Genomic DNA, 23,229 nt, shown 5'->3' with positions numbered 1-23,229 from the left:
TAATTGTTTTTCTTGCAGAAAATCAAGTGTCCCTGCACCTTAAATTTTCTGTACAGTTCCATTTATCAGTCTTTTGTGCAAGAGTTAGCAATTCATGGCACAAGGGTCACTTTTTGCCTTTCCTGCAGAGTTGATGACACTCATCAAACATCGTCCGAATTCCTCGAGTATCATCCGTTCCGCTGCTGCCTTTGATTTTCCCTTCTTGTCTGCCTGCTCTGCCTGGGCAAGGAGGCAATTACATGTGGCTTCAGCTACTTCCTTAGTTACAAATGTAAATGGCAATCTGAAATGATTTTTGAAAGAGAAAGATGATGGTGGTGTTAAATAATAGCAAAAGTGGATACATTCTTTCATCTGGAAATCTCTACTGACACTTTCACAATTCACCAGCAGGATGAGCATCACAATTGACACAGTGAGCACAAGCACATCCTAAAAACGGCTTTAAAAAGTTAGATTTGGTTTTATTATTCACATACTGTAAGAATATTGTTCAGAAAATTTAACATATAAAACACGTGACTTACTACCTAGGCAAAGTTATGTGGTTAACTAAAAGATAATAGTCTACATGAAGACTAGAATTTAACTAAAATCCTCCCAAATCATGAATGTACGCTCCAAAAGTTCAATTTTTATTTACTGCTGTTGCTCCAGTGCCTAGAATAGTGCATGACATAGGACACTACATGAGTAGTTGCTAAATGAATAATATTGGGAATTGATAGCACTATCTCTTGGGCAAAATGAAAAATAAAGCACTTTACCATAGTCACTGATACTGTTTGTAGAAAACATTCCAAAATTCTGCATTGTTCTATCACAACAAAGCAAAATGGGGAAACCAAATGTTGTTCTACACAGAGTTGCATTCATAAAGACCTGAGCTATTGAGTATTAAATTGGAGCAACCCATCGTGAGGCTTGCTATATTTGCAGCCAACTCAAGTCTTAAGCTGTGACAGATTAAGTCAAGCAACATAATCTAACCACGAACTCAACAACCTGTGAGTAAGCGGTCACTAACAAGTATACTAAACAATGAAGTCTGAAATTAAAGCTCACTATGGCAAGAAAGGGTAATTGAGAATTCAGGTTGCCATGCAGCTGTATAGGAATCTTTAACATACAAACCAGCATTTTAAACTAGAAAACATTAATTTAAGGTTTTGTCACTTGAAACAAGCTTGTTAACATGCTAGCATAACTTTTTTTATACAAGTTTTTAATACGTAGTTTTGATTATAATGTATAATTTTATAATTTTGTATTCATATTGTAAACATCTTCGCAATTTTAAAAAATTATAAATATTTTACTGTGGCAGTATCTTTAATCTCCATGTGGAGATTATATTCAGTACTCTAAAGACCAGAATCCCAGGTTATAAGCCTCATTAAGGTGTCTGACCATTTCCACTTTATTCAGTCAAAAACCATTTGCTCCTTATATTCCAGTCATAAGAGTTTAGAATTAATATCTTAAGGCCAGGTGCAGTGGCTCACGCCTATAATCCCAGCACTTTGGGAAGCTGAGATGGGCAGATCACCTGAGGTCAGGTATTCAAGACCAGGCTGGCCAACATAGACCTCATCTCTACTAAAAATACATAAAATTAGCTGGGCGTGGTGGTGTATGCCTGTAATCCCAGCTACTTAGGAGGCTAAGGCAGGAGAATTGCTTAAACCCAGGAGGCGGAGATTGCACTGAGCTGAGATCATGACACTGCACACCAGCCTGAGCAACAGAGTGAGACTCTCTCTCGAAAAGAGAAAAAAACAAAACAAAAAACTAGTATCTTAAATATTTGTACAAAAAAGCCTTATTTTTATAAGCACTGGATCTCCTTTTCAACTTAGGCATTTTATTTTTGAGATGGAGTTTTGTTCTCGTTGCCTAGTCTGGAGTGCAATTGTGCGATCTCAGCTCACTGCAACCTCTGCCTCCCGAGCTCAAGCGATTCTCCTGTGCCAGCCTCCCGAGTAGCTGGGATTACAAGCGTGCACCACACACTCACCTAACTTTTTGTATTTTTAGTAGAGATGGGGTTTCAGCATGTTGGCCAGGCTGGTCTCAAACCCTTGACCTCAGGTGATCTGCCCACCACGGCCTCCCAAAGTGCTAGGATTATAGGTGTGAGTCACCGTGCCTGGCCTACTTAGGCATTTTAAATCATATGCCATTTGCAAGGTGCATTCCATTTAATAATTCCTCGAATTAACCTCTAACAAACTTTCTAATACCAGTCCAGTCCAAATCACAAACTATGTTTTATCAGGTCTTGACAGACACTGTCTATTACAGACATGCCTTATTTCTCACAGCCACCTGGTATAGGCTATTTTAAGGAAAGAAAACTGAGGCTCAAAGAAATTCACAAACTACTAAGCAGCACAGATAGTATAAACTCAAGTCTACCTGACTTTAGAGGTCAAGCTTTTCTACTCCAGAACTCAGCAGATAAGAGATAACAATAAGGAGCTGCACTATTACAGTGTGATGGGTGGCCCAATAGGATGGGAAAAGTGCTCCAAGAAATGGAAGAGGCAAGAGAAGGTAAGAAAATGCAAAAACATAAATAATTACACGTTCAGCGAGACATATGAAACATCTGGTTTTCTTTGGGGTTCCTCAAATTACATAATTACCTCATCTTAGTAGACAGAAATTAAGCACAGTGGACTAAATCATTACTGTGCATTTTCGAACTGCACAATAATCTGACAGTGGCTTCTGTTACCTTTAAATTCCTTTCCAAGTAGCTAAAGATGGAAAGAAAATGCAAAAATCAGGTTTGCAACAACCAAAAGTATAAACTCAACTTTGCCCCCTGAAAAGAAACTTTATCAAAAGTGAGTATTTGGGAAATACTATAAAAAGATTAAAATACTGACTTACTTTCCGCCTCCACTATTTAAAGCTGGTGTTGGCCTAGTAAGCAAGTCTGAAATTTGAGAGGATAACTTCGTCTTGGCTGCTGTTTGTTGCTGTACCCTTACTTCAGCTGCATCTGCCAAATGCATCAATGTCTTCCTTTCCGGGCTTTCTTCAAAATTCTTACAGCCAATACATTTGCATATTGAGGAACACATTATTTTTGCCTAAAAGAGTTACAAAAGAAAAGTTTCCAAATCAAAACCAAAATACATTACTGTAAGTAGATGCTATGATCAAATCAACAGCTAATAGCATTACCTGGTCAACTGATAATAAGATTAGATGGAAGCATCTCTGGCTGACAAACAGTAACTACACATGTGGCTAGCTAGGTTAGATATTCTTAAGTCTGACAGTGGCACATTTGTGGTGTGTCCTTCCATGTCAGTTTTCCCCCACTATGGATATAGATTTTCCTCAGATATGAATAACACGTTTTTAATAAACATGAATGATACATGAAAATATCAAAAATAAGGGTCATCCAGAATCCAGCCACCTCAATCAAATCATCACTAACATGTAGATGACCTCCCATTTATGCATATGTATATAATTTCATATTAAAGGGATTTCATAGATGCTATTTTTATTATTCTATTATGCTATTTTAATCTGAAGAGGGAGTTCGGGAGGGACTTCAGATTCCCCAAACCCTTCAATAACCCATATGAAACTAGGGTGTGTTTTACATTTTATATAAATATATATTTTCATGTAAAAATGTCATATATAAAACCGTAGACCTTATGTATATATACAAATACAGAACTTTCACTTTTTAGTTTTTCAAAATCATATACCTGCTTTTCTGCATCTTGCTTTTCTTATACTACAACTCATGGAATCCCTCCAAAGTCATCTGGCATAGCTTGAATTCATTCTATTTAACGGCTAAGTGTAAATCCCTGGTATGATGTGTCTATTTTTTTTGGACTTTCATTTTCCCTATTGATGGGTGTTTATTTTTGTTTCCAGTTCTTGGGTACCACAAATGATGCATAAAGAGATTTTTTTTGGTATACATTATGCCTTTTTATTTCTCTGAGTTAGATTTCCAGAATTGGGCTCACTGGATAACAGGTCGTGTATTTTAATTTTTTTTTTTTTTTTTTGAGATGGAGTCTCGCTCAGTCGCCCAGGCTGGAGTGCAGTGGTGCGATCTCAGCTCACTGCAAGCTCCGCCTCCCGGGTTCACACCATTCTCCTGCCTTAGCCTCCCAAGTAGCTGAGACTACAGGCACCCACCGCCACGCCCAGCTAATTTTTTGCATTTTTAGTAGAGAGGGGTTTCGCCGTGTTAGCCAGGATGGTCTCGATCTCCTGACCTAGCGATCCGCCTGCCTTGGCCTCCCAAAGTGCTGGGATTACAGGCGTGAGCCACCGCGCCCAGCCAGATTGCTTTTTCAAAGGGCTGTAATACCTCACATCTCATCAGCAATGTGTAAAGGAAGGATTTCCCACATTCCCTCCAACAATGGATATTATAACTCCTTTTAACATTTTATGCTAGGCACAGTGGCTCACGCCTGTAATCCCAGCACTTTGGGAGGCCGAGGTGGGAGGATCACCTGAGGTCGGCAGTTCAAGACCAGCCTGACCAACATGGAGAAATCCCGTCTCTACTAAAGAAAAAAAAAATTAGCCAGTGGCACATGCCTGTAATCTCAGCTACTCAGGAGGCTGAGGGAGGAGAATTGCTTGAACCCTGGAGGTGTGGAGGTTGTGGTGAGCCGAGATCACGCCACTGCACTGCCTGCACAAGAATGAAACTGCCGTCTCAAAAAAAAAAAAAAAAAAAAAAAAATTATAATATGGTAAGTGGGGGGTAATAAAGTGAGATTTCAGCTGTTATTTAATTTATATTTCCCCTGATTTTGCGAATGATTGAGTATGTTTTTTGTAGCTGCATTTTCTTCAGTGAACCCATGTCCTATATAAATACAATAAAACTGTCCCTTCTCTCTCATATAGCCACGTAAGTAAGAAAATCAAGACTGGCATTATAAAGACATTTACTTCTGCTCCCTTTCTTATAAGAGCACCAAGTAAATTCCATTTACCAAAGGAATAAATGGACTATAAGTTTGTGTTAACTGGGTTACCTGTGAGCCTGACTCGGTAATCTAACTCAAGCAATACTTAATACAGCATCTAGTGATGAAGAGAGAAAATTCTGACGCTCAGAGTGGGAAAACATACAATAATGGTAATTTAGATTATAGATATATACTAATATATATATATATAGTAATATATAGTATTATTAAGAAAATATATATTTTTTTAATTCTCTTTATATTTTAAGAACCATAAGAAAGACATTAATAGTGTCTAACTGGAGCTCAGGATGGAGAAATTACAATGACACTTAGCTTGGCTAATTTAACTTCCCCTGTACAAAAAAAAAAAAAAAGTGGACGGGAGGAAAAAGGTCACAAGAAAAGACACAACCATGAAATAAGGTGGGTAGCCATTCATCGAATCAGCAAGCCTATAGGCACTGAAAGGAAACATGAATGTGTTGTCCAGATGCAAACCAACGGGATTAAAAAGCCAATTCAGCTGAAGAGAAAGGTGTCAAAAGAACAGTTCAACACAAAATGTCAGATAAGCCCACAGCTAATTTACAGCCAATTAGCCGCTGCTATTCATAGTTTAGTGTATTCTAAGTTTCTTCATTTTTTGGTACATAACTTTTGGAATGATAAATTTGTTACTAGACGGTGTATCTGTCCTGACAAAACTTCATTAGAATAGGTAGGGCAGGGTTCTCTCTTCTAACACTTTTCAACTAGTCCAGTACCTTTTCTACTTCTATTCACAGATTTGTTAACCAGTTTAATTAAATGGTTAGTTCATATATGTCTGAATTTCATATGCCCAGCATGTATTGATTGTTCAATGCCATATACATGAAAGGGTCGCTTTGCCCTTCTGATCCAACTTTACATAAATTTCCACGTTCTCAAAAGAAGTGTTGGCCGGGTGCAGTAATCCCAGCACTTTGGGAGGCCGAGGCGGCCGGATTACAAGGTCAGGAGATCAAGACTATCCTGGCTAACACGGTGAAGCCCCGTTTCTACTAAAAAATACAAATCATTAGCCAGGCGTGGTGGCGGGTGCCTGTAGTCCCAGCTACTCAGGAGGCTGAGGCAGGAGAATGGTGTGAATCCGGGAGGCAGAGCTTGCAGTGAACCGAGATCACACCACTGCACTCCAGCCTTGGCAACAGAGTGAGACACCGGCTCAAAAAAAAAAAAAGTGTTAATTTTTACATATTCATGATAACTTTTGTATGGCTTCTAAACGTAAGCTAGCTATTTCATCTGGTATTCAAAAGAAGAAAGACTAAAAAAGATTCCAACACTGGATGAAACTGGCTTGTTGGATTTGGAGATGTTCCTTAAGACAATTTAAAAAATCAAGTTGTGACGGTGGCTCACGCCTGTAATCCCAACACTTTGGGAGGCTGATGGGTGGGTGTATCACTTGAGTTCGAGACCAACCTGGCCAACGTGGTGAAACCCTGTCTCTACTAAAAAAAAAAAAAATACAAAACTTAACTGGGCATGGTGGCAGGCGCCAGTAATCCCAGGTACTTGGGAAGCTGAGGCAGGAGAATCACTTGAACCCAGGAGGCGGAGATTACAGTGAGCCAAGATAGCACCACTGTACTCCAGCCTGGGTGACAGGGCGAGACTCCGTCTCAAAAAAAAAAAACAACAACAACAAAAAACTTGTCTCTTTATGCAATTTTCATTCAGATCATCTGCAGAACTCACAAGATGTTACTCTCCTATTCTACTTTACTTCCTGAGAGTAGTATTTGACTTTGTAAATAAGTAGATTAGGAAAGAATTCATTACACAGCAAATGCAATACACAAAATCTTTCATGTGACACATGCTATATAGGAGAGGGCACTGAACTGGAGGACATGCTCCTGTGGCAGGGCAAACCTTCAGCAAGTGCAAAGCTAGGCTTTCTGCCCATAAATAAATAAACTAATTAATTAATTAATTCTCTCTTGAGAATAAGAAAGAATGAAAATATATGACAGTATGAGAAGAGCCAAGAACAGGAATAACGCAACCACCCAAAACACTCTCAGTAAAGTTTCAGGCATACCCAGAAACCAATTATGGTAATCTAGGGTTAAACTCAATCACTAGATTGTTACACATAAGCTTCTAAAATAAAACTATATAGAACTGTGTCTAAAGCAAGAAGGGGAAGATTTACATGCCTTTTGTCAGAGCAGAGTTTCAACTACATCTTCCAGAGAAGATGCCTGACCCAGAAGTAAAAATAACCAGCTCAGTGGAACAACAAAATGGTGAAAATGGAGACAATCGCCTGCCGTGACCAGTAACCTCATCCGGCAATATGCCAGATCCCCCTTTCCTATTTTTATGCTCACAAAGCAAACTTCTTAACATACTTTGGTTTTCCACAGAGCAGTGTGCTTTTCAAGTGGGCATAACCAGCATTTTGGTCAAGATAATCCTTTAATTTCTAGACTGTACCCTGGGATGCAGGCTATTTTGTATCTGTCTGTCTGTCTGTCTGTCTGTCTGTCTATCCATCCATCCATCCATCCATCCATCCATCCATCCATCCATCTCTATCTATCTATCTATCTATCTATCTATCTATCTATCTATCTATCTATCTATGACAGAGTCTTGCTCTGTTGCCCATGTTAGAGTGCAGTGACATGATCTCGGCTCACTGCAGCCTCCACCTCCCGGGTTCAAGCGATTCTCGTGCCTCAGCCTCCTGAGTAGCTGGGATTACAGGCGCCCGCCACCATGCCCAGCTAATTTTTGTATTTTAGTACAGACGGGGTTTCACCATGTTGGCCAGGCTGGTCTCGAACTCCTGACCTCAAGTGATCTGCCCGCCTCTGCCTCCCAAAGTGCTGGGATTACAGGTATGAGCCACTGTGCCCGGCCATATATTTCTAAGAAGCCTGTGAAGAACAATAAGAACTGCACCTCAGGTGAGAATCACTGCTGGAGAGTTTCCAATCCACTTTGATACTATTATTTTTATTGAAAATCAGTATATTGGTATTCTGATCTGCATGCATATTTCTGGGCATAATGACCAAGAAGTTATGGTAAATCACCCAATAAGACCCCAGGCTGTAATAGTAAACCCAAGGTATTCCTCCGAAGCCCTGCTAAGGAGGCTCGAAAGCCTTCCTCAAATAAGGGCCTCTGTGCCAACTGTGCATATTTTCAAACTGCAATAGCAAGGTGATTTCCCAATTTTCAAGTAAATTTTTGTAGTGTGTCCTTTCTAAAATATATTAAAAGATATTATTTTCACCACCCAGCATCTCACCTCATAGCATTCACAGTAGTTTTTAAGACATCCTGATCGTTTGCAATTACATCCTTTGCTATGACGTCGATCAGATTCTCCCTCCTTTCCTTTCCCAATCTTAGGCTTAAAGGCTTCTGGATTTCTGTCAAGGCATGCCTGGCAAAACAGATCAAATATCAATTAGAGTTAAATCACAGTAGATGAAATTTAAACACTGCAAAAGGAATTGAAATGTTTCTTTGCAAGACAACTGAGTTATTTAAAAAATTGGTGAAACTGGATATTTCTGTCAGTTAAATGAAATAAAAAATAATCACCTTTATTGCTTTTTGCCTTTCATTTTCATGTTCCAAATTGTTATAACAATTAGTACAATTGCAGTTGTTGCAAAATTCACCATTTGCAAAGCAATCACAATATCTGAAAGGTAAAAGTCAGTATAGGTAAAAAGTCATTATTAAGGAAAACTACTAATTACCTGATTATATATGCATACATTGTATATATATTGTACACGTACTACATATGTGGTAAATCATTTCAGAAATCTACTCAGCTACCCAGTTGAAGAGTTAACAACATATATTGTCAACCGCATACTAAGGCTCAAAGTTTAAATCACCAAGTCCTAGAATTTTGACCTAAAACAGTCCAACCAATAACAGCTGTCGCACAAGAGCTATATAATTTTATGTGCCCCCAAAGTCAGGCATTTCACAATTCTGAAAAAGGAAGAACACTGGCTATATTCTAATAGTTGAGCTGGCTCATTTGAGTTATAGTAGTACTTCTTTGGATTCTATGCCCCAATAAGACCAATGCTTTTCATTTAACTATTTCATGTCAAATCTTTATAATGCTAATAAGCAAATTAACCATTCAATGATTTTTAAAACTACCTAGAGTATCATCTCTTCACGTAGTAGACCAAATACAAAAGTCATGAATAAGATCAAACATTATTAAGGGCAGAAGCTATGTCTGTCTCATGCTGCTATGTCCCTAACCCCGACTCCAGTGATTCATGTATAGTAAGGACTCTAAATATTTCTTTCTAAAATGAATGAAATAATATTTTTATACTGCCATATATGTGCAAACATTGACTTGTATGTTTATTTAAATTACTTAGACTTACGAGCCTTGGTCTGTTAAAAATTTTTAGTTAACTCCATTTACTTTTAAGAGCATTTCCAATTATATTAAATGAGCAAAGAGTGGCAAAAACACTTACAATTTCAAACACAGTGATTTTGTACAGTTACAGGGCTTTCGGGGCCGACTGGCAGACTCTGATGGGATTATGCTGTACAGATAGAAAAAATATATACATTTAATCAATTAATAGTAACTAAAATTAATTTAGTTACTACAATTAATTTAAATTTAGCTACAATTAATTTAAAATTTAAAAAATTAGACCTAAAACTAATTTAAGATTAGAAAAGTCTCCAATCTATAAATTGTTCCAGAAATAAAGTTTTAACCAATGTTAAATCTGTCCATCTAAAATAAAAAGTTTGCTATGTTGTTCTGTTTACATTAGGTCCAAAGGCAAGTTGTAACATGAAAAGAGGTAAAGACGAGATATGGAATAATTTTTTAAAAAGAAGTTATCAATAGCTGCTAAAGAACACTCCACAAACACTGTCCCTTCTAAGAAAACAAAGTTGAGATTGCCTCAAAACTCTTGGGATTCAAGTATAAAAAGGCAGTGAGGAAAAGGAGTATGTGGAGGAGGAAATGGAAGTGGGATGTGGACTGATTCCGGGTAATTAAGCGCTGCTTCTAAGCTGATATTGCAAAGGCAGTAATTAATAGATAAACAAATAAACATCAACAAAAAACAAGGACCTAACATAATTTTTAAAATAGTTGGGCAGGTGCAGTGGCTCAAGCCTGGAATCCCAGTACTTTGGGAGACTGAGCCAGGAGGATCACTTGAGCCCAGGACTTGGAGATTAGCCTGGGCAATATAGTGAGACTGCATCTCTACCAAAATATTTAAAAATTAGGAGAGCATGGTGGCATGCGCATATAGTTCCAGCTACTCAGGAGGCTGAAACAGGAGGATTGCTTGAGCCTGGGAGGTGGAGGTTGCAGTGAGCTGAGATCACAGCACTGTACTCCAGCCCGGGCAACAGAGCAAGACCTTGTCTCGAAAAATAAAGATAAAAAATAGCATCATCATTTTGGAAACATACTCAGAATGAAAGAGAATAATAAAACTAATGTAGCAAAATTGGTGAATCTGAATAGAGTATTTGGGAATTGACTATTTCTGTAATTTTTCTGTTTGAAATATTTCAGCAAGTATTTTAGAGGCATGCTCACATAGCTTTGAGGGGAAAAAAGTCAAAGAGGATGTAGTTTGGAATATATATATTTATTGTTGCATTTAAGCTGATCTAACAACTTATGTACCTATTTTCAAAATACTCACCCATTGAATGGAAGCCGTGCCTGGGTCTGGATACCAGATGTTCCAGTAAAGGTAGAGTTGCTTGCTATTGATACATATGAAGACTGCTGTAGCTACATGTAAAGAAAATTAATTTTAGATCATATTTCCAAAAATGGACAATATTCTCAGGTATGATGATCAGTAAGAAATACAAATTCATCTATTAAAATAAGAAAAACACAATGGAGAATTTCATACAAACGCATACTTCACAGAGCTCTTTTAAAGACTCAAACCAATACTATAGGTGAAAATAATGTGAACATGTTACAGTACTACATAGTACAAATATAAAGAAAGTATTTCACAGACGAGTTAAGTATGTCAGAATGATAGGAAATTCTAGATGAATGCTCTCGAAGTACTGTAATAACTTGTTTTGGCTAGAAAAATGCAATGTGCCTACTTACAAATAAAACAGGTACTATATTGATCATTTATCACACTACAAATTACAAAGAATAAGTTACATGCACAATAGTTGAGTTTCTATTTTACACCAACTTCTAAACATTAGAAATGCTTATGACAAAAATACTGAACATTATTCTTATCAATAGCCACAAAACATATTCCAAAGTATATTTCATTAAAAAGTACACATGTGGGTTTGTTTCCCTGTCTTTCATTCTAAAGATGACCAGTAAGAGTAGACAGATCGCTAAAGATATGTCACCTGGAAATGCATCTCACAGTTTATTTTCCAATAAATAAACTTGGACTTATTTTCCAATAAATAAACTTGGACTTATTTTCCAAGTCAGTGGCATCAAACTGATGTGTGAGGAAGAGCTTTGTAATAGCCACAGTCTTTTCTAAATTCATTTGGACTCTGCTGATTTTAACTTCAGTCTATTTTCTATCATACCGCCACAGCCTTGTGCTCTTGCCAAGCTGCTCTCAGCTCCAAATTGTCTGACTTGTATATCTGACCTGTGTTATATATTTCTAAATGCTAAGGGTACATAAAAATAAACTTAAAGGTTTGGGTTAACATTTTCAGATTTTGGAAAGTGCCACTTCAATACTGAGTTAGATGTGTTTGAGTAGTTTCTGTGATAGCACTAGACATCTTGGACCCCGTTATCACTTTTGCAATACAATGACTTCATTTTTTCCACATACCTGAGTAACATACTGAGCTGGAAGCACTGCATAACCCACATTCCCTGTTCCCGGAGCTGGTGCCAGGACAGTGCCTGGTGGCAGGTTAGTGAGGTTGGGCTGGATCTGTGGCAGTGGTGTGGCAGGCATGATAAGCCGTTGCTGTGGCTGGCTAGTAGTTACTATTTGTGAAGTTGGATTGATTGGTTTTGGAACAACCTAAAAAGAAGGGACATACATCAATGACCACAAAATAAATTTTACAGCTGTTCAATTCAGTATAAATCTCTTGCACCTAAATCTTAACGTTCATTTGGGAAAGACTGAGAAAGAAGTTATGTGATACTCACTTGTTTGACAGCCTGAGCTGAGACAATTGGAACTGACATCCGCACTGGGGTTGTATTAACAACCACTGGCTTTGCTTTTTAAAAAACAAAAAAAGGGTGAACAAGTTATTTACAGAAAATAGTATTTAAAACACTTAAGAATACTTAGCTCTCCCAAGTTTTTCTCATAAAAGAGCTTAAAGAATTCCATTTGATTCCTAATTTGAGCAATCTTTAATCAGGATAGTTACCTTTCAAAATCGCTTACCCCATCTACCAGAGAACTTATATCTAAGGTGGCTACAGTCTATCCACTTTATGAGGGAATATTTGTAGGTTCAAGACATTCAAATGAAAATACCTCAATCTGTATTCAGATGATTTATACATTCAGTACCTAATCCAGTCAAATGAAATGTATAAATAACTGTCATTCATAAGCTTGAGTAACAACAGCACTCTATACTATTTCTAATTGCTGTTTCTATTCAAACCAGAGAATATGTCATTCTTGGGTCTTTTTTTTTTTCTCTCTCTCTCTTTTTTTTTGAGACGGAGACTCGCTCTGTCTGCCACACGGGCTGGAGTGCAGTGGTGCAATCTCAGCTCACCGCAACCTCTGCCTCCCAGGTTCAAGCGATTCTCATGCCTCAGCCTCCCAAGTACCTAAAATTACAGGCGCACACCACCACATCCGGCTAATTTTTGTATTTTTAGTAGAGACTGGGTTCTGCCATGTCGGCCAGAATGGTCTTGAACTCCTGACCTCAGGTGATCCACCCGCCTCGGCCACCCAAAGTGCTGGGATTATGGGCGTGAGCCACTGTGCCCAGCCAGTGTAATTCAGTATTTACAGAATACATACTAAAAGGCAGCACAGCAAAAAGGATAAGAACATGGGCTCTAAACTCATAAGACCCAGGGCATTAAAATCCCAGTTCTGCTGTCTTCTAACCACTTAAGCTCTCTTTGCCTGTATCCTCATCTGCAATATGGGGAGCATCTACCTTACGGCATATGAGGGTTAAGTATATCATAATTCATGAAAATTCATCAGAACACTGCCCAACAAACAGTAAATGCTCACTAAATGTTAGCTGCCATCATTGTTGTTACAACTGCTGCTGCTATATAAATGGCACTGTGGACATTATTTCAGGAAACCTAAAGCACTAGACCTCTGCTGTTAGGGAGATTACAATCTAGTTCAGCAGATTAGGCAGGTGCCCAAATAAGACAAATAAATATAAATATACACAGTTTTTTTTGTTTGTTTGTTTTTTAAAGATGGAGTCTCCCTGTGTCGCCCAGGCTGGAGTGCAGTGGAGCGATCTCGGCTCACTGTAAGCTCCGCCTCCCAGGTTCACGCCATTCTCCTGCCTCAGCCTCCCGAGTAGCTGGGACTACAGGCACCTGTCACCACACCCGGCTAATTTTTTTGTATTTTTAGTAGAGACAGGGTTTCACCGTGTTAGCCAGGATGATCTCAATCTCCTGACCTCGTGATCCGCCAGCCTCGGCCTCCCAAAGTGCTGGGATTACAGGCGTGAGCCACCGCGCCCGGCCAAGATAAATATTATTAAAGAAGATACATGAAGAGCTGTGGGAGTTTAGAGGAAAGAGGATATATAATTTGCAGAGGATGGAAATATAGAAAAAGCACATGGAGGACATAGTACTGAGAATGGGCCCCAATCAATAGGCCGGCTGCATGGAGGGCACACAGACTGGAGAAGCACATTTCATGCAGACAGAAGCATGAGAAGTGGAGGCTTAATCTTGGGAAGCTGCAAAGCATAGTCACAAATGTTGGTGAACAAACCAGTCTGGCTAATACCTGGGATTAACATAGACAAACACAAGCAAAAAGGCAGATTGCAGACATTTATTGAGGACCCTGAATGTTCGGGTAGGACTCTATATTTAATCTGTATTTTTAATTCAGTATGCAATGAGAAGTTTCTAGGAATTTTTAAATACAGAAATTATATTGAAATAAAGAAAAACGAATTGTATTTGGCAGGAGTGCATAAAACAGAATGGAGTTGCAAGAGACAAGTCAGAAGAGTGCAAAAAAATGAGGGTCTGATCTGGAGTGACAGCAATGGGAATAAAACAGAGACAGCAGATGCAGGACACCTGGTGTAGGTGAAAGGATCATGACTTACCAACCAACCACTGAATGGTAGGAACTGTAGGTATAAGCGAAGAAAATGTAACCACTGCAGAGCTTTCAAGTGACCAGGAAAATGACAGTTATTAGAACTAAAAACTCAAGAATGAGCTGTTTTAAAGGGAGGATGAAACTTGACATGGAGAAATACTAGGATGAAATTCAGGAAAGACATTGGCACTAGACATATACGTTTGGACCAACAAGACGTGCAGTTTTAAAAACTGCCTGCTGCCATTTCCACTGTTAAAAGCAGACATTTAAGAAGATAGAAATGACATCTCTTCAGGTTTCATTGATGTAAAAGTAAGGCCTGGAGCCTGGTCAGAAAGAGAGGTTAAGAGAATTCTCAACAAAACAAAAAAGAATAAATTTCCTTAGAAAGGCTACTATGATATCAGCAGTTTTTTGTTTTTTTGTTTGTTTGTTTGTTTGTTTGCTTTTGGTGGGGACTGGAAGGATGATGCCTAAGACAAAAAAGCTGAGAGTCCTAGAAGAGAATCTTAGAGTAGGCACTCTGATTTAAAAGGCAGCAGGCCACTGCAGCAAGGTGACAAACTAGGGGGAAGGAGGGAGAGCAGGAGATGTCTAGAGAGAGTATATGATTAGTGGAGATGGTTGCACAATTTTGTGAATATACTAAAAACCAGTCAATTGTATGCTTTGAAAGGGTGAACTTTATGGTATGTATGAATTACATCTCAGTGAGGTTGTTATACAAAAAGAGTGTATGACTCTTTTCCTGTATGAAATACTGGAGCAGTGTGACATCTGATACCTAGTTTGAAGTTGTTTCTGTTCTGTTTGAATTTTCCTCAATTATACTGAAGCATTAGCAAGGTTATAATAACCATTGTAGATTGGTCTCAGCAATGCTAGAAGGAATTAAAAGGAGAGCCTGAATTCCCGCTTAGGACACAGGAGAGTGGACTCCCTCCACCACCTGCTCCTGGGAGAGATGACAGTCGCTGTTCCATGAGCACAGTGCAGTGATTCTGAAGTGAGGGCAATGACCAGTGGAATCCAAAAACATCCTGGTGGTCCTGAGAAATAACTGGGAAGGAGAGTGACCTGCCTTCCATCACATTAAATGGGGACTATCCCTGCCCTCTCCTCATACACATGCACAAATGTGTGTGTGCACAGTCACACACACACAGACACACACACATACCCTCCCTGGCCCAGTAAAAAAAACTTAGAAACTCAAATTTACATAGGTTTGACACTTGCATGCTGAGTTTTCACTGAAGCCTGGGGAATGTAGAAAATATAAAATCAAGTGGTCATAAAACAGAATACTATAAAATACCTATGGAAGGGAATGTTATGTAACTAAGTCAACCGTCTGCATTTCTCCTCCTCCTTACCTTAGCGCACATTACTAACTACTACTACAGTTTTCATAGAGGCTGGCATAATTGTTTAGTTTTTAGTCTTTGGTAGGAACTCTGAACAATCCTTTAGAATAGCTTCCTTCCAAACTTCAGAAACCATACCTGCAAGTGTTTGAGGCTTTATAACTTCTTAAATTGGTTTCCTCCCTCACCGAGATGATAGGCTGTATTCTGAAAAGCATAACCAAGCACTTTCCTGAGTTCTTCTCTATGCTGCCCACCATTGAACTAGTGATTAACATGGTGGAGCCTTTGAACATTAGTTCTTGTACAACTTTTGGGGAAAAATGTACAAGATAAGCCCCTCTGGCATTTAAGTAAATTCCTCATAAAGAGACATTAATATATTTGATGAACTAGAGCAACTATTTAGTGTAACTCTAATAAAAATTGTATTTGTTATTCCTGTGAAATAATATATATTATATATATCCAGATCTTTTATGGGACAGGAGAGAAAGACAAAAAAAGAAAAATATAGATGGATATAAGGGAAATAACATGGGCAGTATATGTATGTGGCTGGGTGGGAAGAGGGTATAGAGTGAGGTGAAGAAGGCCGAGAGATATAGGGGAGAACAGAGAGGCAATGTTCAAGGTGGAAAGCAAAAAAGGAACCTGAAGGGAAGCAGAAGAGTGGTGAGGGATTGCCAGGTGGCAAGGAGAAAAAGAGAAGTAGAGACAGGCAGAAAGACAGATATAAAGCTGGAAAAGAAGGCACCAGTCAATACTGAATTTTACTTATTTATTATTATTATTTTTTGAGACACAGTCTCGCTCTGTTGCCCAGGCTGGGGTGTAGTGGTGTGATCTCAGCTCACTGCAACCTCTGCCTCCCAGGTTCAAGTGATTCTCCTGCCTCAGCCTCCCAAGTAGCTAGAATTACAGGTGTGCGCCACCACGCCCAGCTAATTTTTGTATTTTTTTAGTAGAGACAGGGTTTCACCATGTTGGCCAGGCTGTTCTCGAACTCTCAACCTCAAGTGATCCGCCCGCCTCGGCCTCCCAAAGTGCTGGGATTACAGGTGTGCACCACCGTGCCCAGCCAATACTCTATTTTGAAATGTCCATCCCATTCCTCCACTCTCCCTGGATCTTCCTTATACGAAAGGCATACTCTTCCTAATGAATAAATTAATGTTAACATTAATTAGGTTTAATCCATTATGTGGATTCTCAGCATACTATTATACACATACATACACACACATAAAATACAACCAGTTGTATCTAATGACCACTTTCTGTCATCATCATCATACTACCTAAGTAGATTGAACTTACAGCACTTCTCTCAGTACCCTGCTAAGTCTAAGTATTGAGAGAATATAAAATTTGGCTCCCTTAGTCAATAATATGGATGTTTCAGTTTTCCCCTCACTAAGATTATGATAATGATTTTATTCCAAAATCAGTTTTAAAAAGAATTAGAAAATATAACTGCTTGCTGTGTCTAATTTAATAGAATATGTACTAAAATACTGCTTACTGTTTTCTCCCTTCAGTAATTTGAAAGAGAAATAAATAGGTTTTATTCTTCTATAGGTTCCCTCAGGTGAACCAGCTATTGGCAACAGGTAGCTCCAAATCTCTGATCTTTTTTTTTTTTTATTTTTTATTTTAGACTACTCAAGTATAGCAGTAAGAAGGGGGAAAAGGTAGAACAAGGAGTTCCAACTGTAACTGTGAAGAATCAATCAAGACAATTCACGACCTTCAGACTACCCTCTGATCTGTTTTGTTTTGTTCTGTTTTGTTTTGAGATGGAGTCTCGCTCTGTCGCCCAGGCTGGAGTGCAGTGATGCAATCTCAGTTCACAGCAACCTCCTCCGCCCAGGTTGAAGCGATTCTCCTGCCTCAGCCTCCTGGGTAGCTGGAATCACAGGCATGTGACATCACACCCAGCTAATTTTTATATTTTTAGTAGAGATGGGGTTTCGCCATGTTGGCCAGACTGGCCACAAACTCCTGACCTCAGGTGATCCTTGGCTTCCCAAAGTGCTGGGATTACAGGAGTGAGCCACAGCGTCTGACCTACCCTCTGATCTCTTAATAAAAAAGAGTAACCAACTAGTCTTTAATTGTTCTATTTACTTTCGATAAACAATATATCATTCAATTGCCATCAACTGCTTCTTGACGTTGTTAGAATATAAAACAAGGAAACACGTAAGCCCTAAATTATAAACTATCCTGATCCTTTCATATCCTTTAATTTTTAGAAAAGTAGATAAATATGAAAAAGGTCATTTATGTGTCTATGGATGTATATCAGGTGGTAAAAAGAGTTAAACACAAACACAGAAAATAGTAGGACAACAAACAGGAATATCCTTTAGGGAAAATACAACTAAGCAAAATAAAACATTTTTCACTTTTTTTTTTTTTGAGATGGAGTCTCACTCTGTCACCCAGGCTGGAGTGCAGTGGCATGATCTCGGCTCACTGCAACCTCCACCTCCCAGGTTCGAGCACTTCTCCTGTCTCAGCCTCCCGAGTAGCTGGGACTACAGGCGCACATCACCACACCTGGCTAATTTTTGTATTTTTAGTTGACAGGGGGTTTCACCATATTGGCCAGGCTGGTCTTGAACTCCTGACCTCAGGTGATCCGCCTGCCTCGGCCTCCCAAAGTGCTGGGATTACAGGTGTGAGCCACCGTGCCTGGCCTTTTAATCACTATTTTAGTAGCAATTATAGATTCAAAATAAGTAAAAGCTGAAAGTGACATTAAGTTCTTATATTTACCTTGCCTATTTGTCATTTCAACTGACCCAAACCCTATCAAGGGGCTTTATAGTTCAGCAAATAAAATACATAATTCGGTTCCATCTAAGTGTATCCCACTGGCATAAATGGCAGGTTTTAAAACCAACAATAAAATGGCTAACCACAAATTAACAAATAATTACTATTATCTGGTGTAATAGCACACTGTGTACCAACTTCCAGCAGAAAGAATACTACTGTTATACACAACTCTCATTCTATTTCACTGCCTTCTGCACCAGTTACTGGCTCATACTCAGTTGAAATGCCACTCTTCATCAGGATTTCAGCAAGAAATGGACAAATGTTCTTTAATCATGTTAAAATCAAGAATTACTGTTTTTAAAAAATGGTTACTAACCTTGCTGAAGAGGCTGAGTGTTTGTACTGGGATTCTGACTAACTGGCTGGGTTGAACTACTGGCTGATGTGGCAGTAACAAGTCGGACATAATGAAACTTGCTTCCAGGCACTTGAATCTGCTGGACATTGGGAGCAGTTGCCAGAGGAATAATTGTCTTAAACTGTGATGTGCTCACTCCTCCAACAGTGATGGTCTGCACAGTTGATTTCACTGCCTATTAAACAATACAACATGGCTGTCATTAATCTGGGATGTAACTTTCCTACTATTTTTAATTTATAACAATTGCTCAAGTTATAAAGTATGCTCCTGTATTGCATCAAAAGCTGCTGAAAGGAACAACCTGTTCAAAGAGAAATGAAAAGAATGGTAATAAATACAGAAATAAAACCAAAATTAATTAGTTCTACCTTCCATCTCTAGTAGTTAACTTCCTTGGTAGTCCATTTCAGATAACTTGCTATGAAGAAATTATTACTTAATTTGCAAGTACTTACACAATTTTGTTACTATCAGGTAAAATTTATATGAAAAGAATTATTTTAAAATTCCCAGAATTAAGCCCCATATCAATATAGAGAAAAGATGATACAGATAGTTGTCATTATTGCTACCCACCAAAATAACTACAACAAATTTTATATTCCCATGTTCTGTATGTTTTGTATTTTTAGTAGAGATGGGGTTTCACCATATTGGTCAGACTCGTCTTGAACTCCTGACCTCAGGTGATCCACCTGCCTTGGCCTGCCAAAGTGCTGCTTTTTCCCAAAAGAAAAGCCTACCTGATACCCTTACTAAGTTTAGTAAATTGTGAAAGGCATAATACTCCCTAGGTATAAAAGTACCCACTAGCATATGGGCAGGAGGCCAAATTCAGTCCAAAATTACCCATTTTGTTTGTCTAGGGAAACTAGTTTTGTATTCCCTAAGTGTGTATCTGTGTGTGTGTGTGTGTATGTATATATATAGACAGGGTCTCATTCTGTCACCCAGGCTGGAGTGCAGTGGTGCAATAACAGCTCACTACAGCCTCGACCTCCTGGGCTCAAGCCATTCTCCTGCCTCAGCCTCCTGAGCAAGTAGGACCACAGGTACCATGCTCAGTTAATTTGTGTGTGATGATGGGGGAGTAGAGACAGGGTCTCACTTTGCTGCCCAGGCTGGTCTTTAACTCCTGGGCTCAAGCAATCCTCCTACCTCAGCTTCCCAAAGGGTAGGGATTACAGGTGGGAGCCACATCATTTTAATTGATTAAAATGATTTAATTATTTTAAAAATTAAAGACTGATACTAATGCTTTTCTTTAGGCCAACAAAAGGCAATGGGAATTCCCCAAAAGCTAAATGAAACATCATAGGCAGAGCAGAACACAATAGTCTTTTGACAAGTCCCTAACTGCTGTTTAACCAATGTACAACACACTGTCATACAATACAAAGGATCAAAGATTCTCTAACCAGATATATAGTATTATTTTATAAATAATTATATCCCCGCCTATTCTATAAGAAGCTCTCATGCTAAAAGACAACTGATGTATGATGGAGGAAATCTGTATTCACTGTATGGATAATTATGAAACAAGAATTCTAAATACTTTCATAAAAGTCCAGGAGAAAACAAAAATAATGCCATTTAGTTCAGAAACATTACAAAAGACGTTACTTCTGCATAAAATAATTCACATATTATCATAAGCAAAAACCAGATTCAAAATAAGAGATAACAGCAGCCATAGCAGTGAATTAAATGAAAACAGATAGCATAAGAAAAAGGATTAAATGTATAAATATGGAAGCTACTGAAAAATCAAGCAACCTAAGAGACAAATATATACAATGGTGCAAAGGACATAGTCCTTACTATATCCGCTCAACATGGAGGAAAAACACTAAGTATATTAGGAAACAAGGTGCCTGAAACAAAAGAGTTACATTTATTGGGTATTTAATATGCATGGAGGACAGTACTAAAAATTCTATAGAAGACTATCTGATCTAACAACCACATTATGAGGTAGTTATGGCATGGCATAGTACAGGGACTGGTTTAACTAAGTTTGTTTAGTATAGATTTTTCTATTGCTCTTCTAAAAGTACATTTGATTGTGTATATTTAAGGTGTATCACATGATGCATGGGATACATATAGCAAAATGTATATAAATGTTACTATAATGAAGCAAATCAGTATATCCATCATCTTGCATAGTTTTCCATTTTGTTTTTGTGGCAAGGGCAGTTAAAATCTACTTATTTAGCAGGAATCCCAAATACTGTACAATTTCGTTACTTACAATCTTAACACTGTATATTAACACTTGTTCATCCTACATATCTATTATTCTACATCCTCTGACCTAGTTCCTCTGCTACCCCCACCCAGTAAACCAGTTTTATTTTCTATCTCTGTATATCTGCCCATTTTTTTCCAGATTCCACATATAAGTGAGATCATGCAATATTTTTCTTTCTGTTTCTCTTAGCATAATGCCCACCACATTCATCCATGTTGTGGCAAATGGCAAGATCTTATTTTTCAAGGTTGAATACTATTTTATTTTATGTATATACTACAGTTTCTTTACTCATTCATCTGTCAACAGGTTGTTTTCATATCCTGGTTATTGTGAATAGTGCTATAATAAACATGGAAGTGCAGATATCCTCACGAGGTGGTGATCTCATTTCTTCTGAACATATTCCCAGAAGAGGGATTGCTGGGTCATGTGGCAGTTCTATTTTGAATTTCTTTAGAAACCTCCACACTGTTTTCCATAATAGCTGCACCAATCTACATTCTCACAATCAATACACAAGCGTTCCATTTTCTGCACATCCTCACCACATTTATTATGTTAACTTTTGATAACAGCCATCCTAATGGGTGTGAAATGGCATCTCATAGTGGCTCTCATTTCCATTTCCCTGATGATTAATGATGTTGAATACATTTTCATATGTCTGTTGGCCATTTTTGTATCTTTGCAGAAATGTCTATTCAGGTACTTTGTGTATTTTTTAATTGGGTTGTTTTTCTACTAAGATGTATGAGTTCTTTTGTTGTTGTAGCTGTTGTTGAGATGGAGTTTCACTCTGCTGCCCAAGCTGGAGTGCAGTGGTGACATCTCCACTCACTGCAACCTCTGTCTCCTGGGTTCACGTGATTCTCCTGCTTCAGCCTCCCAAGTAGCTGGGAAATCAGGCACATGCCACCATGCCCGGCTAATTTTTGTATTTTGAATAGAGGCGGGGTTTCACCATGTTGGCCAGGCTGGTCTCAAACTCCTAACCTCAAGTGATTGGCCTCCCTCAGCCTCCCAAAGTGCTGGGATTACAGGCATGAGCCACTGCACCCAGCCTGAGTTCTTTCTAAATTGTAGATTTTTAACCTCTTATCAGATACATAGTTTGCAAATGTTTTTTCCTCAATCCATAGGCTGCCACTTCATTTTATCATTTCTTTTGCTGTGCAGGAGCTTTTTTGTTTAATGTAGTCCATTTAGTTTTGCTTTTTTTTTTTTTTCCAGATGGAGTCTCGCTCTGTCACCCAGCCTGGAGTGCAGTGGCATGATCTTGGCTTGTTGCAACCTCTGCCTCCCAGGTTCAAGCGATTCTCCTACCTCAGCCTCCCAAGTAGCTGGGATTACAAGAGTGTGCCACCACAACTGGCTAATTTTTGTACTTTTAATAGACACAAGGTTTCACCATGTTGGCCAGGCTGGTCTTTAACCTCTGACCTCAAGTGATCCGCCTGCCTCGGCCTCCCAAAGTGCTGGGATTACAGGCGTGAGCCACCATGCCTAGCCTCTATTTTAGCTTTTGTAGCCTGAGTTTTTGGTCTGATATCAAAAAAAAAAAAAAAAAAAATTTCCAAGACCGATATCCAGGAACCTTTCCTCTATGTTATCTTCTAGAAGTTTTATAGTTTCAGGTCTTACATTTAGGTCTTTTATTCATTTTGAGTTGATTTTTATATATGGTTCAAAAGCCCAATTTTGGCTGGATGTGGTATCATTTAATCACCGAAACAAGGCTGAAGTGCAGTGGTGCAATCTCGGCTCACTGCAACCTCCACTTCCCCAGTTCAAACGACTCTCCCACCTCAGCCTCCCAAGTAGCTGGGATTTACAGGCGTGTGCCATCAAACCCAGCTAATTTTTGTGTTTTTAGTAGAGATGGCGTTTCACCATGTTGGTCAGGCTGGTATATGAGAGCTTTTAATCAGATTGGCAAAGACTGAAAATGACTGATTAACAGGAGAACATAAAAACAGACCACACCTAACACAATCAGCTGACCTCTGACAATGCACCAGCAGCAATTCAATGAGGAAAGGACAGTCTTTTCAAC

General features: G+C 38.7%; 1 protein-coding gene across 8 annotated transcripts in view; it reads right to left on the bottom strand.

The window, feature by feature from the left end:
• The window catches only part of LIN54 (lin-54 DREAM MuvB core complex component), an 87,767-nt gene continuing 64,538 nt past the window's right edge, over window positions 1-23,229 (bottom strand). For all 8 annotated transcript variants that reach the window (XM_017854771.1, XM_017854776.1, XM_017854769.1 and 5 more), the window contains 9 exons: window positions 18,872-19,088; window positions 12,193-12,266; window positions 11,864-12,061; window positions 10,718-10,809; window positions 9,509-9,580; window positions 8,592-8,694; window positions 8,293-8,430; window positions 2,902-3,104; window positions 1-286 (listed from right to left, as the gene is read on the bottom strand). In XM_017854771.1, the coding sequence (XP_017710260.1) occupies window positions 85-286; window positions 2,902-3,104; window positions 8,293-8,430; window positions 8,592-8,694; window positions 9,509-9,580; window positions 10,718-10,809; window positions 11,864-12,061; window positions 12,193-12,266; window positions 18,872-19,088 (1,299 nt within the window). In that variant the 3' untranslated portion in view covers window positions 1-84. The remainder of the gene's footprint in view (window positions 287-2,901; window positions 3,105-8,292; window positions 8,431-8,591; window positions 8,695-9,508; window positions 9,581-10,717; window positions 10,810-11,863; window positions 12,062-12,192; window positions 12,267-18,871; window positions 19,089-23,229) is intronic.

The sequence above is a fragment of the Rhinopithecus bieti genome, unplaced genomic scaffold (genome assembly GCF_001698545.2).
Source record: "Rhinopithecus bieti isolate Rb0 unplaced genomic scaffold, ASM169854v2 scaffold_38123, whole genome shotgun sequence".
In the NCBI taxonomy this organism is placed as follows: Eukaryota; Metazoa; Chordata; class Mammalia; order Primates; family Cercopithecidae; genus Rhinopithecus; species Rhinopithecus bieti.
This window is presented reverse-complemented; position numbering and strand designations above follow the sequence as displayed.